The sequence below is a fragment of the Chrysemys picta genome, chromosome 16 (genome assembly GCF_011386835.1).
Source record: "Chrysemys picta bellii isolate R12L10 chromosome 16, ASM1138683v2, whole genome shotgun sequence".
Taxonomy (NCBI): domain Eukaryota; kingdom Metazoa; phylum Chordata; order Testudines; family Emydidae; genus Chrysemys; species Chrysemys picta.
The window spans coordinates 15,770,180-15,786,077 of record NC_088806.1 but is presented as its reverse complement, the minus strand read 5'-3'; the positions used below and the strand labels follow the sequence as shown (position 1 = coordinate 15,786,077).

The 15,898-nt window shown below is 49.5% G+C and overlaps 1 protein-coding gene across 1 annotated transcript in view; it reads right to left on the bottom strand.

Moving 5' to 3' along the window:
* The window catches only part of ESAM (endothelial cell adhesion molecule), a 92,471-nt gene that overhangs the window by 20,888 nt on the left and 55,685 nt on the right, over positions 1 to 15,898 (bottom strand). Inside the window, exon 2 of the mRNA XM_008171090.4 lies at positions 1,260 to 1,417. Within this exon, the coding sequence (XP_008169312.2) occupies positions 1,260 to 1,417 (158 nt within the window). The remainder of the gene's footprint in view (positions 1 to 1,259; positions 1,418 to 15,898) is intronic.

The following is a 15,898-nucleotide window of genomic DNA, read 5'->3' as shown; positions in this document are numbered from 1 at the left end:
CTTTTGGGGTGGCGGGAGCCCTCTTTTCTAGGACTGGGCAAAGAAAAGTACAAGAGTTTCATCAGAAACATGCGTGAACCTGGGTCACATTTACCTGGGAGGAGGCAGAGCGGTTCCGTGAGCAAATCTCACCATGCTCGCATGGAAATTTTGAAAAAGTTGCTGCATGGGAGGAGCTGGTATCTCCAGAATCCACATTGTCTAGTCATGGGATTAAGCCCAGGACAGGAAGCTGGAAGACCCCGAGTTTTATCCCCACCTCTGCCACTGACTAGTCTTCTACAGCACTTGACAAATATTTCCTTGCGTCCCACAGGCCCAGTGACGTACGCGGCCATCTCCATTTTACAGACAGTGTCCCAGACTGAGGGGCGCTGGAATAATTTGTATAGTGGGGGTGCTGAGAGCCATTGAATCACACTGTAACCCATGTATATGATGGAAACCACTTCAAGCCAGGGGGTGAGGCAGCTCCCCCTGCCCCCCCTAGTTCCGCGCCTACGCCCAGACTGAATGACCATTCTAAGAGGAGCAGAGTTGATGTAGCTGTGTCAGTCCCAGGATACGAGAAACGAGGTGGGTGAGGTAACATCGTTCATCGGAACAACTTCTGTTGGGGAGAGAGAGACGCTTCTGAGCTCCATAGAGCTCTGCTTCAGATCGGAGAGCGTCACAGTTAAATACCAGGTGGAACAGATTTATTTAGCGGTGAGTACCTGTCCCAGCCCTGAAGAAGAGTTCTGTGTGGCTCGAAAGCTCGTCTCTCTCCACAACCGAAGTCAGTCCAGTAAAAGTTATACCCTCCCCTACCTTGTCAGTCTAAGTTGACACAGAGGCGGGAGGAGAAGCTAGGCCCTAGGCCACTTTCCAGGCAAATGCCTAGATTCCCTGTGGGCTCGTATGCACCAGGCAGGGCTCTGCGACCTATGCCACAGCAGCCATCAAGGGAGCCCACACTGGACGCACTCATTCACTGTCACACTTGCCCCCCAATGAGGTGCGGGTCACTGACAGAGCAGCTCCCAGCTCCCCCTCCCAACCTAACAGGAGCATGGAGGAGCCAAGGGAGAGGAGCGGGTAGCTGAGGTGCAGCCAGCCGCTGACACTCTCACCCCGTGGTCACCAGTGAAGCCTCTCCTCTCGCTGTGAGACTTCTCGCCAAGCCCCCAGAGTGCCCCAGTGAGGCACAACCGGAGCCCTGAGCTCCCCTGCAAAGTGTCCACCTCCGTGTCCACCTCCCTGCCCCCCATGCCTTTTACCTGCAAACGATTGGCTCCAGGTCTCTCAAGGACCCACGAGACATAGGGACGACTCTGAGAGACGCTCGTGTACCAGATCGGCAACACCACCCTCTGCCCTTGGATCGTAGAGATAGAGGCTTGTCCCACGTTGACTTCCAGCAGCGCTGAAGAGAGACCTGCAGAGAGAGAGAGAGAGAGAGAGAAATTCAGTCCTATGGGTGCATCTTGACTCCCAGGAACCAGCCCTACTACAGACAGAGGGCAGCATCCAAAACGGAGCATCAAACCCCAGAGCCCCTTGGCACCCACTGAGATCCCAGGATCTGGCAGGGCACCAGGCAAAGAGCAGAGGACACTCCACAGCTGACAACTCTGAACACTCCGAACAACGTGAAACCGATACTGTAAACGACACCTCGCACGGCAATAGCACATGTAATCGGAGGCTCTCAAAGCCCAGTACCAACCATAGGCAGGCATCACTGGGGTGCCATGCTTAAAGGCGGCACGGAGTTTGTGCAGTATGAATCCTTTGTCAGGCTTGAAAACATGGGCGGCATGTAGGGTCTTGTGCCCCCCCAGATTTGCTGCTTGGCGTGTACGTGGACTGAGCATGCTCAGTAACACTGCTGAAGCCGGCTGCCCTCACTCCCTCCCCCACTATCGGCAGGCACAGGTCGTCTCCTACCCTCCCAGCACTTCCTCTCGGGATAACGATTTCATTGTCTGGAAAGTTACAAGCAAATCCATGCAGGAGTCTAGGAGCCGCACCTGAAATTTCAGAGCTGGAGCCCAACGTCATTTTGTGCCTCACTAATTTACAAACAGATTTTGTTTTTAAACACATGAAACTGTAGGCAGGTGACGCCTCTTAACAATAAACCCAAAACATAGTTTATGCACAGACTAGTTTTATAAAAACGATCAGAAACAAGGAAGCCGTGAGCATCGGTCGTTATCTATCTTGTGTACGCCCATCACTATAGTAGTTGAGTGCCTCACAGTCATCAGTGTATTTACCCTCCAATCACCCCTGTGAGGCAGGGCAGTGCTGCTATTCTCATTGTACAGATGGCGAACTGAAGAATGAAGAGGCGAAGGATATGTTTGCATTGATCACATTTATAATGTGCAAACAGAATGAAGTCCAAACCAGTGAGATATAAATACTTGGTGCTTTAAAACAAGCAATTTCACAAAGCTGAAAACAATTATGCACCAAATCCACTGAGGGAAGAATTTAATCAGAGAAACAAATGATAACTGGGAATTGTTTAAGAATACTTTACTAGAAGTCCAAAAAGCCACAATCGAGGAAGGAGGCCATATTAGTTTAAAAATTGAGCTGGTTGAGAGGGCGAAGTGAAGGCAGCTATAAAAATAAAATATATAATAAACAGAAGCAAGGGGAAGGCAACAGTAATTAATATAAATCAGAAGCTAGGAATTGTAGAAAATTGATAAGGGAAGCAAAGGACACAAGGAGAAATCTATGGTCAGCAGAGTTATGGATCATATGAAGGATTTTAAGTATATTAGGAACAATAAGAATCCTGCCAACAATATTTGTCCATTACTAGATGGAAATGGCAAAATTATCAATAATAATTCAGAGAAGACAGAATTGGGCAATAAATATTTTTGTTCTGTATTTCGGGAAAACACAGATGCTGTAGTCATATCATATGATGATAACACTCTTTCCAGTCCATTGGAATCTCTGGAGGAAGTTAAACAGAAGTAAGCAAAGTTAGACATTTTAAAATCAGCAAGTTCAGATAACTTGCATGCAAGAGTTTTCAAAGAGCTGGCTGAGGAATTGATTGGACTATGAATGCTGATTTTCAATAAGTCTTAGAGCACTGCGGAGGTTCCAGAAAGCTGAAAGAAGGCTAATGTTGTGCCATTATTTAATAAGGGTAAACAGGATGTCAGAGGTAATTATAACCTATCAATTCAACATCGATCCCAGGCAAGATAATGGAGCATCTGACATGGGACTTGATTAATAAAAAATTAAAGGAGAGTAATATAATTAAAGCAAATCAACAGGAGTTTATGAAAAATAGATCCCGTCAGATTAACTTGATTTTTTTTTTTTGGATGAGATTACAAATTTGGCTGAAAAAGGCAACAATGCTGAGGTAATATACTTAGATTTCTGCAAGGTCTTTGACTTGGTACTGCACGACATTTTGATTAAAAAGCTAGAATGATATAAAATTTACATGGCACACATTAAATGGATTAAAAACGACCTAACTGACAGACCTCAAAATGGAACTGTAAACAAGGAATCATCAAAAAGCAGGTGTAATTCTAGTGGGGTCCAACAGGGGGTGCAAGTTGTTGGCCCTAAGCTGTTTACAATTTATCAGTGACCCGGAAGAAAACAAAATATTAATTGATAAAGTTGGCAGCTGACATAAAAATTGGCAGAGTGGTACATACTGAAGAGGACAGGTCACTGATACAGAGCAATTTGGATCTCTTAGTGAGCCAGGCACAAGCAAACAATACGCGTTTTAATACAGCTAAATGTAAATGTATGTGTCTAGGAACAAAGGCTGTGGGCCATACTTCCAGGGTGGGGGACTCTATCTCGGGAAGCAGTGAGTCTGACAATGATTTTGGGGTGTTGGTGGATAATCAGCTGAACATGAGCTCCCAGTGCGAAGCTATGAGCAAAGACCTAATGAGATCCTGAGATGCATAAACAGGGGAATCTCGAGTAGGAGCAGAGAGATTATTTTACCTCTAAATTTGGCAGTGCCACAACCGCTGCTGGAATCCTGCATCCAGTTCTGGTGTCCACAGTTCAAGGAGGATGGTGATAAATTAGAGAGGGTTCACAGAAGAGCCATGAGAATGATAAAGGATTAGAAAATCTGCCTAAGGCTAGGTCTACACTGGGGGGGGGTCGATTTAAGATACGCAAATTCAGCTACACAAATAGCATAGCTGAATTCGGCATATCCTATTCGACTTACCCCGCTGTGAGGACGGCGGCAAATCGACCGCCGCGGCTCCCCAGTCGACGGCGCTTACTCCTCCTGACGAGGTGGAAGTAAGCGCGTCGATTCGAGGATTGATTTATCCGTCTCGATGAGACGCGATAAATCGATCCCCGAGAGATCGATTTCTACCCACCAATCCGGGCGGGTAGTGTAGACTAGCCCTTAGAGTGATAAACTAAACAGACTGCTCTTTGAGTGTAACAAAGAGAAGGTGAAGGGGTGACTTGATGACAGTCTATAAGTACCTGCATGGGGAACAAATATTTAATGATGGGCTCTTCAGTCTAGCAGGGAAAGGTCCAACACCATCCGATGGCAGGAAGTTGAAGCTAGACAAATTCAGACAGGAAATAAGGCGTGCATTTTTGACAGAGAGTCATTAACCATTGGAACAACTCACCAAGGGTTTTGGTGGATTCTCCGTCACTGAAAATGTTTCAATTCAGACTGGATGTTTTTCTAAAAGCTCTGCTCTAGGAAATATTGTGGGGCTGGTCTCTGGCAGGTGCTATGCAGGGGGTCAGACAAGATAGTCACAATGGTCCCGTCTGGCCTTGGCATTTATCCCCACTGCAGCTGGGAGCGTGCGGGTAGAGGTACACACACTTCCTCTGCTCGAGTGAGTGCGCTAAAAATAGTGGCGTGGGCGCGACAGCATGGGCTAGCTGCCTGAGTAGAATCACGCCCAACCCCAAGGGTACATACTCGGGAGGCCAGCCTCAGCCGCCGCCCATGCCACCACAGCCCCAGCTCGAGCAGAGCTGGCGTGTGTACATCCACCCGAGCTGGGAATTCCAGCTCCCAGATGCAGCGTAGGGAGTTTGTGGCACAACAGAGAACTAAACTCATGTCTCCAGAGTCCCAGGCTAGTGCTCTAACCACTGGACCATCCTGCCTCCAATCGGATGTTTTTATTCTGATCCTAAAAGCTCACGAATAAAAATGCCTTAAAAGATGCTTTCTATGAACTCTGGGTGATGCCAAAGCTCCTGTCAAAGGGTTTCTACGTCAGCTGTTCCAAACAGGCACTCCTGCACTGTGTCCCCAGCTTCACAGCACAAGATTCCGCAGCAAGATGGGAGAGTTGCAGGACGCGGAGCTCAGCGGCAGCTGGGTCTCTGCTCCCATGGTATTCAAGAGCAATGCAGGCAGGGAGCTTCCCCTGTAGTGTCCCTTCGTAATCCAGCAGGGCTCCCGCTTCTGCACATCCTAGGAAAGCTGCAAAGATGTACGTGAGGCTGCCTGGTGCAGTTACAGGCCGAAGTTCAAGGGTTGAGCTGGCACAGGGGGTGGGTGGGGCAGGGAGCAAGGTGGTGTTTTTGTACCGGTTTAGCTGGAGCAACAGCAGAACAAGTGGATGCCTAAACTGTTTAAATTATCTGACCTTTAAAGTATCATTATTGGGCTTCAGAGTTAATAGCCCTTTAGAGATGAACAGGGGAATTCATCTCCCTTTACAGCTCTGGCTGACCCAACCTGCATGGGATTTGGGGGGAGAGCACAGGTTGCAGGAGGGAAGAGTTTGGAGGAGAAACTAGGAAGTCAGTCTGTGTGCACATGGCCTGAATGCCAGCGGCAGCCCCTCTGTAAATAGTTCTCTTAGTAAAGAGCCAGTTTAGTTTTACAAGCTGGAGACCTCTCGTGTTACGACTTAGCATGCAGTACATGCAACAGTGACAATGCTAGATAACGTCAAATTCAGGTCCCCTTCACAACCGCAAGGGCTGGAAACTCTGGTTATCTTGAAATGAAAGCTTAGCTTCTCCAGAATCTGAACAAGTCTTGGGGGCTGCATTGTTGCCAGTCCTGAGGGTACAAAAGTCACGAGTGCGGCCCCTCCGAAACCAAGAGATTGGTTTAAAAATACAGGAGATTTTGCCTTCTATTTTCTGAGTCTTCAGGGGGGCTCTTGTGTCATGTTTCGAGCTTTTCTCTACAACTGCGAGACCAACTTATTTTTAATTGAAAGCAGAGATTCTCACCTAATCTCCTGACTCCAGAAGCTGAAGTTTTAAGAAAAAATAACTGCAGTGAGACCAGAGAGAAAACAGAGAGTGGACAACACTGGAGCCGGCTAAACACCTCCCTAGAGTTGGGAGGGGTTTGGCATCCCTGATCCACAGCATTTGTATTCTTTTATCACAGCTGAGAAGGGGAAACTCCCAAGACAGTGAAAGTGAAACGGTTTACAGGACAGTTGGTGTTCTTCGGATGAGGGCCGTGTAGCGACGCTGGAAATGTTTCTGTTTGTGCTCTCACTGCATAGAGGCACTGGCTGCTACAGCTCTTCCGGCTTCTTAATGTTTTAATTGTAGTGGCGCTCACAGAAACATTTCAAATAGAAACTAATGGCTCCTGATAGTGACGAGCCCAATTCTAACTGTTCCGATTTGTATACAGAAGCTGCAGGGGGATCCATCAGCTGAGATCTGACTGGCTGAGATTATTCTGCATCTTTCTGACATTCCAATACCACGGAACACGCCAAAGAGAGAGGCGACTTGCCCACAAGGGAAGGGGAATTATCATGTAGCCCTTGGATTTTGCCCACTGCCATTTCCGTTGACTCAATTCCATACATAACCTGACTGCAATGTTTGTTAGCATCACAAATACAATCTATTAGCAGGAGGCCTTGTATACAGGGGCTAGTGACCAGAAACAAGTTGTCTGATGAATTTTAATGCACCAGCTCCCTTGGGATTTATTTAGAAATGTTGATCATTTGTGTTTACATTTGTGCCAGCAATGATGAAGCTGGACGAGTGGATTCTTGTGGCTGTGTCTCTGCAATCAACCAGGGCTCTTCCCTCCACAACATACATGCAGGCAGGGCTGCCAGCTAGATGCAATAGATTTCCGTGCCATAGGCTCTTCAGGGCAGGAGATGGCATTTTGGACAGCATCAAGTACAGCACTTGGGCTCAGGGGAAAATAGTCACCGCATTTGTGACTGATAATTGGTGTTTTACAGACAGTCCTACACACTTCTGGCTGCCTTCTGCTGTATGCCAATTACACTGCAGGGGCAGAGGATGCCGATTCTGTTTCTGTCCATCCTCTTGGCACCCGACAAGGTGGTTCACGTCATGTTATCTGCTGCAGTTGGATGTGTGTAAACATTGGAATTTAGAGGGGCCATAAAAATTCCATGTGATGAAATGGAAAAGATTGGGACCGTTTAATGTAGAGATTAAGAGAACATGATCGAGATACACCTCTACCCCGATATAACGTGACCCGATAGAACACAAATTCGGATATAACGTGGCAAAACAGTGCTCTGGGGGGTGGGGGGGCTGCGCACTCCGGTGGATCAAAGCAAGTTCGATATAACGCGGTTTCACCTATAACGCGGTAAGATTTTTTGGCTCCCGAGGACAGCGTTATATCGAGGTAGAGCTGTAATTATTTTTAATGTAACAGCTGATAGAAGACTGGCACCCTTATTTATCCTCCAATATAATGCAAGAGCAAGAGAACAGCCATTGAAAATAAAAGGCAACATTTAAAACTGATCAAAACTACTTTTAACATAGTGTATAATTAGCCGGTGGAACTCCCTGACCACAGAATATCAGAAAGGCTGCTCATATTCAGAATCATATCTATCTATATCTAAGAACATCTATAGTTATATCTGGCAGGATAAAAGTTACCTGGGTCATAAAGCCTCATGGTTCAAGGCACAACCCACCACCAGTGGCCTGGAGTCAGAAGAAATCCCATATGGGCAGGTGATCCCATAATTGTCCACCAGGGAGCTCACGCACTTGCCTCTGAAGCAGCTAGTCCCGGCCACTGACAGGATTATGGGCTAGATAGACCCTGGAATGAAGCCTCCAGGTGTCTTTGGAAGCCACATTTCACAAGCTGTTTGAACCTGAATGGGGCTAACTGAGCAGACTGGTTAGCTGGCCAGCATGCAATGGGCCAAATGGCATTGACAGTTGGCAAACAGAGCTCTCACCTAGCTCCACGAGCGAGTCTCCATGGATTGACCCCTCTCTAATCCCCTTCCGCTGCTGGCTCAGTATTTGCTGCTTTTCCAAGAGAAATATTCATACCCACAGTCAGCAGGTCTCATTAGTTACCGGTCACTGCAAAGCCCTGATTCTGTAGGGTAATTTGACACGCACTTAAGAACCTGCAGAACTGGGGCCTCAAACACATATGGCAAAAAGAACAGGAGTACTTGTGGCACCTTAGAGACTAACAAATTTATTAGAGCATAAGATTTCGTGGACTACAGCTCACTTCTTCGGATGCATACAGAGTGGAATAAATATTGAGGAGATATATACACACACATACAGAGAGCATAAACAGGTGGGAGTTGTCTTACCAACTCTGAGAGGCCAATTAAGTAAGAGAAAAAAAACTCCTGTTCTTTTTGCGGATACAGACTAACACGGCTGCTACTCTGAAACACATATGGGTTACACCTCAAACAATGCATGTGGTTGGAACGCTGGTCCAGACCAGAGGCGCACAGATTTGGAACTGCCACGTTCAATGCTCAATCTCCTTCCCACTTAACCAATGGCTGAACCATTCCACCCTGACAAATTTAGCAAAACCAGATTTGCTTCCAGACTGGATCTGATCATCGCAACAAGAGCAGGTGGCAATGCAAGAGCCAAGATAGCTCCTCCCTCTCGGGGCTCCCGCCCCCCAGAACAGCACAAGGTGTCTTTGCTACTTGTTTGCGCTCCTCAGGAGCGCCGAAGGATGTGCCATCTGCCTTCAGAAGGAAAGGATTTCCGGGTTTTCAAGGTCAAGCATTTGGTAAGAGGATGCAAGACAATGGGAATAAGACATTTCCCTGCACTCAGGAACAGCTCTGACATCAGGCCCAGCCATTTCCACAGGACCCCGCCAAAAAACAAAGCCCTGGAAATGCTCACGACAACAACAGGAAGCTGCACTTATGGCCTGTTTGATAAAGCATCTAGATTTGTTTAAGTCTCGCTCCCGTCTACTGGCATCCCGCAGGCTCCTCCAGCTGGTTGTTCCTGCCTTACCCTGGCCTCTTCCTCTTGTTGATAAGAGTGCTAAGAGTCTTAGGCAGCTGGTTCAAACCCCCTCAGTTCCTCTGCACACGCTCCTGCTACTCAGGGCTGGGGACTCGGTGGGGTGACCTCTGAAATGAGTACAAGGCTATTCACACCAGGGGATCGAAGGTTTGATGACAGCACCCCATCAAAGGGGACTATCAGAAGAGCCAGCTCCAGGAGGACCATTCATATGAACATCTGCCATAGCATGCAACCAATGGCCTCTTTCCTTGGAGGGAGGGACTAAGTGACATTGGGCAGCATGTGAGAAGATGACCCAGCCGACGTAGGCTTCATTCTGGGCTGTAGAGGACATGGGTCTGGGGGCGGCACACATGCATAAGGACTCCCGCATCACAAAACTTACAATGCTCTTCACAAGGAAAACCCGGAGCAAGACGCACCCCCTGAACTGACAGAACGGAGCAGCTCAGTGCCCAGCTCAGGCAGATTTTCCTCCTCCAGAGGGCGGACAGCCAGCGAGAAAAGCTGGAGAACAGGCAGAGAACATTGCATTAAGGCAATCACAACATTAAACACCTCCTGCAGAAGAGTTATTAAAGGGGAAGGTGGGCAGAGTTCCTGGGGTGGGGAGGGGGATTACAAGGTCTAAACATGGCCCTTCAATATGGTGACAGGAGTGGGCAAAAATACCCCTGAATTTTCGGTTTGCAAAGTTGTAGCTGTGTCAGTCCCGGGATATTAGAGACAAGGCGGGCGAGGTAACATCTTTTATTGGAGCAACTTCTGTTGGTGCGAGACGCATGCTTTCGAGCTCCACCAAGCTCGCCTTCTCCAGAAGAGCTGTGTGCGACTCAAAAGCGTCTCTCTCTCTCCAACAGAAGTTGCTCCAATAAAGGATATTACTTCACCCACCTTCTCTCTCACCAATTTTCTGGCTGTCACAAGAGCTACTTAAGTGTGTGGAAAAATTGGTTGAGTGGCAGAAGAAGGTCTAGAAATAAACATTCCTTGAGCCCTTAGCTGTGAGCCCCAGCTTGACAACCCTCTCTTGAGCTAGTTTTCAGTTATTAGTTGTCCATATGCCTAGACGTGCCCGAATCCAGGAAGCAGGGCCCACTCTCCTTGATAGCCTATTAGTGCCTCTGCCACATGCCTATAAACCTGGGAGACTGTAGCTGGCACGTCGAGGCACAGACACCTTCTCAAATCGCAGGAAATAAGTTCTTCCAAAGGTTCTTCCTGTCTAAGGCTCCCAAACTTGCCCTGGTCCCAGCACCTAGTTCTACGGGACCGGTCTAGCGAGACCATAATAGGACTGGGTGAAATCTCTCCACTCGCTCGCTGCCATTTGGCAGGTGTTAAATTTCACTTCAGTGTTTCAGGCCACCGCCCAGCCAGGCCCATTGTTTGAATGGAGGCTTCCAAACGATCTGTGCTGATAACAGGGATGCAGCAGGGGGCCCGACTCCACTTGCAGGGTTTCCAATGTGGGGACAAGTCATAAATAGGTATTTTGTAGTTTTAATCCTCCCAACGCCATCCTCCCAGGTGCTGCGTGTCAGAGCAGCGGCAATTAGTAACCTTCTAAATTTAGCTTAATCTCATCTCCAGTGCAAGTGCTAGAGATCGCCCTGGTGCGAGGCTCAATCTCTCTCTCTCTCTCTCTCTCGTTAGATCTCATGGCCTGGAATAGAAACATTTCCCAGAGAGGCTCAGACGTAAACTGGTCTGTGATCTTTGTCATGCCTATGCAGAGGATGTGAATTGTGCCCTCCAGGGCCAATTTCTCAGCATTTTAAGGCTTTCATCTCATTGGATTGTGATTTTCTAGTCTCGCTTATGACTACAGAGCACCAAGAGGCCTCAGCTGAGCTCGGGGTCCGTAAGAGACTGTGTCCCTGCCCCTCAGAGCTGACAGTCCAAGGGTATGAGGAAAAAGGATTGTGCAGCTGAGGTACATGGAGATTAAGTGACTTGTCAAGGTCACATAGGCAGAGCAGGGAATTGAACGGGGGTCTCCTCAGTCCCAGTCTGGCTTTAACCATACAGGCCTGCCTTCCTCTCTGGAGCTTATTAAAACTCATCCAGTTCCCCCTTGTTAGTCTTTCTCCCGTTGGGGTTATTTATGGGAGGGCTCCATTTCTGAGGCCCCTCGCCCCCCATTTTAACGCTGCAAACAGACAGCTGGTTTCCATGGAGAACGCCCAAAGCAAAAGGCTGCTTATCCCTGCGATGTTCACGGCGGCAGCGAACCCGGGCCATGCTCACCAGATTAGGCACGGGCGACGACACATCCAATAAGCAAAGCATTGGGGAATATTAAAGGGATGGACATGCATCCCTGAGTCACACTCGGAACTTAAAGGCATCCCAGGGAGAACGCTGCCCCCCCCCCCCCCCCCCCGTCACTGCGGAGAGCTGCTTTAATTGCTGGGAGTTACAGCCCAGAGATTATTTCCCAACACTGCAGAAGGAGGATCAGCTGGAAAGTAATCTACTAGAGAGGTCAGTAGTGCACTGTTGGAAGGGGAGAGGCGGAGAGCTACAGCCGGAGGGATACTTGCCTCTGCTTCCTCTAGCATCTGACAGAGGCTGGGTCACTCAGTCACATCTAAATGCCTCTGGGACGCGCTGCCAGATCCAAACCGACCCTCCCTGGGGCTGACCTCTAGCTGAGCATACCAGGAACCCCGTGTTCGAGTCCAATCCCCGCACTGCCCTTCTGCCCGCTTCCAAACAAGAGTTCACACAGACCGACCCTGTCAGATCCGCTGTGACAGGGAGCAGCTGGCTTTCTAGCAGCAGCCCACGTGCTCTCTCTGCACTGGGCCTTGGGTTTCCAATACGTTTCCAAAGCTCATCCCCATTTCCATAAAGGGCTCCAATAAGGGCATTGATTACCTGCCACCACTATGGATCAGTTATGTGACTGCTCCAGCAGGTCAGGCCACGGCACTAAGCCATAAATTAATAGTTCCATTAGTTCATACATCCCAGTGTGCTCTAGGAACAGGGCATTGACTCTTCCATGGGCTGTGGCACCTGCACATTAGCATGTGCTCCCGGCTCCTCACCCATTATCTGCTCAGACCCATCGGGTGTCAGGTGGCCCCTTTAAACACATCAACCCCCAATGCCTCCAAGGCACTGTCTGCAGAATTCCCTTCCAAGGCCCATTCATCAAAGCAAGAGGCCAGAGACCCGCCTATGAACACAAACGCTGCACGGCAAGGCCATCTCATTGTTTGTACAGTGCCCAGCACCAGGAGCTAGTCTCCAGGTGCTACTACAGTGCAACTAACAGCCAGTCCAAGCTCATCACAGCTCCAGATCCTAGATCCCAGCCCTCAGGCCTTGTCTGCACAGGAATGTGGTTGGGTATATAGCCAAAGGGATGAATTTAAACCGGTGTTAGTTACCCTAGTCTAACCCCAGTGGAGCACTAGGGCCTGGTCTACGCTACAAAGTTAGGTCAATGCAAGGCACCTTACGTCAATCTAGCTGTGGCATGTGTCTACACTTCAATTTGTCTCCCACCGCTGTAGGTAACAGCACCAACACGGTAACACCCCACCCGAGCGGCACAGAGATATGACTGGTGTACTTAGGTCGACACAGTGAGTGTGTAGATACTCTGTAGTTATGTCAACCCTACTTGTCCTCCAGCAGCTGTCCCACAATGCCCCACACTGATCACTCTGGTCACCATTGTGAACACCACTGCCCAGGGGTCATGGAGACCAGAAGACCAGAGACCATGGACCCCCCCCCCCCCTGAAAGCCCCATGATGTTTTTAAATGTCTTTTCCTGATTGCCCGGCTTGGTGAGCACCTAGCAGTTCTCCATTGTTGCGTGCATCTGCCCAGCTGACCCTGCCACGTGCTCCGTAGACACTTCAGGAGATATCGGCTCTCCTGAGCCTGTGGGGAGAGGCGGCTGTGCAGGCACAGCTACAGACCAGCTGTAGGAACATCGACATCTATGAGAAGATCACTCAGGGGATGCAGGAGAAGGGGTCGAACTGGGACCAGCAGCAAAGCCATGTGAAAGCCAAAGACCTGCAGCAGGCGTACCAGAAGCTCAGAGAGGCCAACAAGCGATCTGGGGCCGAGCTGCAGACCTGCTGCTTTTACAAAGAACTGCACCCCACCCCCACCAGCACTGTGGATACCTCCGAGGAGTCTGAGTTGCAGGCCCCTGCCCGTGAACAGTGAGGAGGTGGAGGTGATGATGGATGAGGAAGGAGGAATATGGTGGATGACCAGGGGATCCAGCTGTGCAGTGAGTCAGGACTTGTTACATCTGCTACATCTGTCCATCTTGCTTCTTCAGTGCAGCTCTCAGTCTGGTGTTGCTATGGTGAAGGGCTGGGGAGAGCTCTGCACCTAGGTCCAGGAACGTGGTCTTGCACATCAGAAAGTTCGGCAGCCATTGCTCATCATCCCAAACCTGCATGATGATGCGATCCCACCAGTCAGTGCTTGTTTCTCCAGCCCAGAACAAGCACTCCACCACCTGCAGCTGCCCTATGACAGCCACCAACAACTTGAGTTGGTTCTCGCTATGTCCCACAGCAACCTGTCTCCAAGGAAGCGTCATGCTCCCCACTGATTCGGCTCTTCTCAGAGCTCTGCAAATGCTCCAAGCTTGTGCGCCCTGTGCTTGCAACGCTCATAACATTGCAGAGCTGTGCAAGCTCCATGCTTCTGTCAGAGATGGCAGACAGCAATGGGGGGCACTTGAGTTTGTGGGGTTTGGGGGGGAAAAAAAGGTGCGAGAATGATTGATGCAGATGACATTACGGGATGGAAACAGTTGCAAACTGTCAAGTTGGTCCCATGCTCCCAGTCACCCCGGCGTGACCTGTTTCAGCCCCATCATGCATTGCCGACACTTCCCCATTATGTTGAGTTGCACACTGGGTTACCTACCCATGGTGCACCGTACTTCGCATCGATACAAGCACGCCTGGTGAGTTCGCACACCGCCGACACAAGAAGCTAAGTATGCACGCGCACAAGCGATGTATTAACTGCGGTGGCTGTATGCCCATGTAACTTGAGTTGACGTAATTTTGTACTGTAGACATGGCCTAGGATTCTGGTGGGAGAGGGCCTTCTGTGGTCTAGAATCTGTTGCTTGAGAAGAGGTTTAAGCTAAATGGGGAAAAGCCGCTCTCCTAACGGACTGGGGGTTGGGTTAGCCTGGGATCACTAGACAAGTCCAACTGGTCAGGCTCTCCCATATAGACAAGTTCTCAGTCACAGCCAGGGCCCTAGGGGTGAACAGAGTGAAATTTCCCCCTGTGCAGTGGGCCACTTCCAGTCCTATGCATCCCTCAGGTCCCTCTTACAAGGCCTGGGGCAGTTTCACCCAGAGCCAATACCTAGGCATGTGATGTCCAGCAATTTCATCGCAGTCTCTTGTTCTAAGTGCAGCTACCAGGCTCCAGGTTTGCACAGTAACTATTAGTCTTCATAAAACCTCTGGGGCTTAGAGTAATTTCAAGCATGATATTTTATGACACTTTGGGTAGGTCTATACTTACCTCCGGATCCGGCGGTAAGCAATCGATCTTCTGGGATCAATTTATCGCGTCTTGTCTAGACGCGATAATCGATCCCGGAAGTGCGCTCCGCGAGAGGAGTACGCAGAGTCGACGGGGGAGCCTGCCTGCCGCATCTGGACCCGTGGTAAGTTCGAACTAAGGTACTTCGACTTCAGCTACGTTATTCACATAGCTGAAGTTGCGTATCTTAGTTCGAAGTGGGGGGTTAGTGTGGACCAGGCCATGGATAGAGAAATGGTAGCAACAAGCCGAGTTCATCATAAAGTCTAAGAAACTTAAACTGGATGCGCACACGTCACCATCCATATCTCACCCGCTCCTATTAAAGATAACCAGGGACAGTGACCATGAACGCAGGGCTCCTTTATCCAGATAACCCCGGATAAGTGGCGGCCAAGAGAGCAGCACAGAGAGATGGGAGGAGGGCGTATGGCAAAGAAGGACCCTCTTCCCAGAGGACAATGGGGAGGTGGCTCCCCTGGGGGGTTACTATTCGCATGCATTGACAGGAGGGCTCCGTCTGACATAACACAGAGGAAGGTGATACAAGCGTAACACCGACAGACCCCGGTTGTCGTTGGGTGGGATCGAACCTGGGACCTCTGGAGTTAAATCCATGAGCCTCTATTGCAGGAGCTAAAAGCCACATGGTGCTTAGCTAAGCCTATAGAGCAGAATCAATCTCGAAATGGTCTCGGTGCCACTATAGGGGCCAGAGCACCACAACCAGGAGGTATGTGGGTTACACAAGGCCCAGGAACACTGCCAGCTGCACCAGCTCCACCGGCTGGAAATGGCAGCTTTGGTGAAAGATGGTCAGACTGTGGGTGATTCAAGATGCGTCCCTAATTCAGCCAGGGCTCTGAGCAGCGCTTCGCTGCTTTGTCAGGAAGAGGCATCCCAGAGGTTGGAGCGCAAGGCGGAGAGCCGCTCCAAGCTCTCATCACTGGGGAGTTCTTCATTCCCACTGACAACAGGTGGGACTGCCACACACAGCGTTTCACCAAAGCGCAGATTCACTCCGTGCAGAGCAGAGAGACCCCAACCCA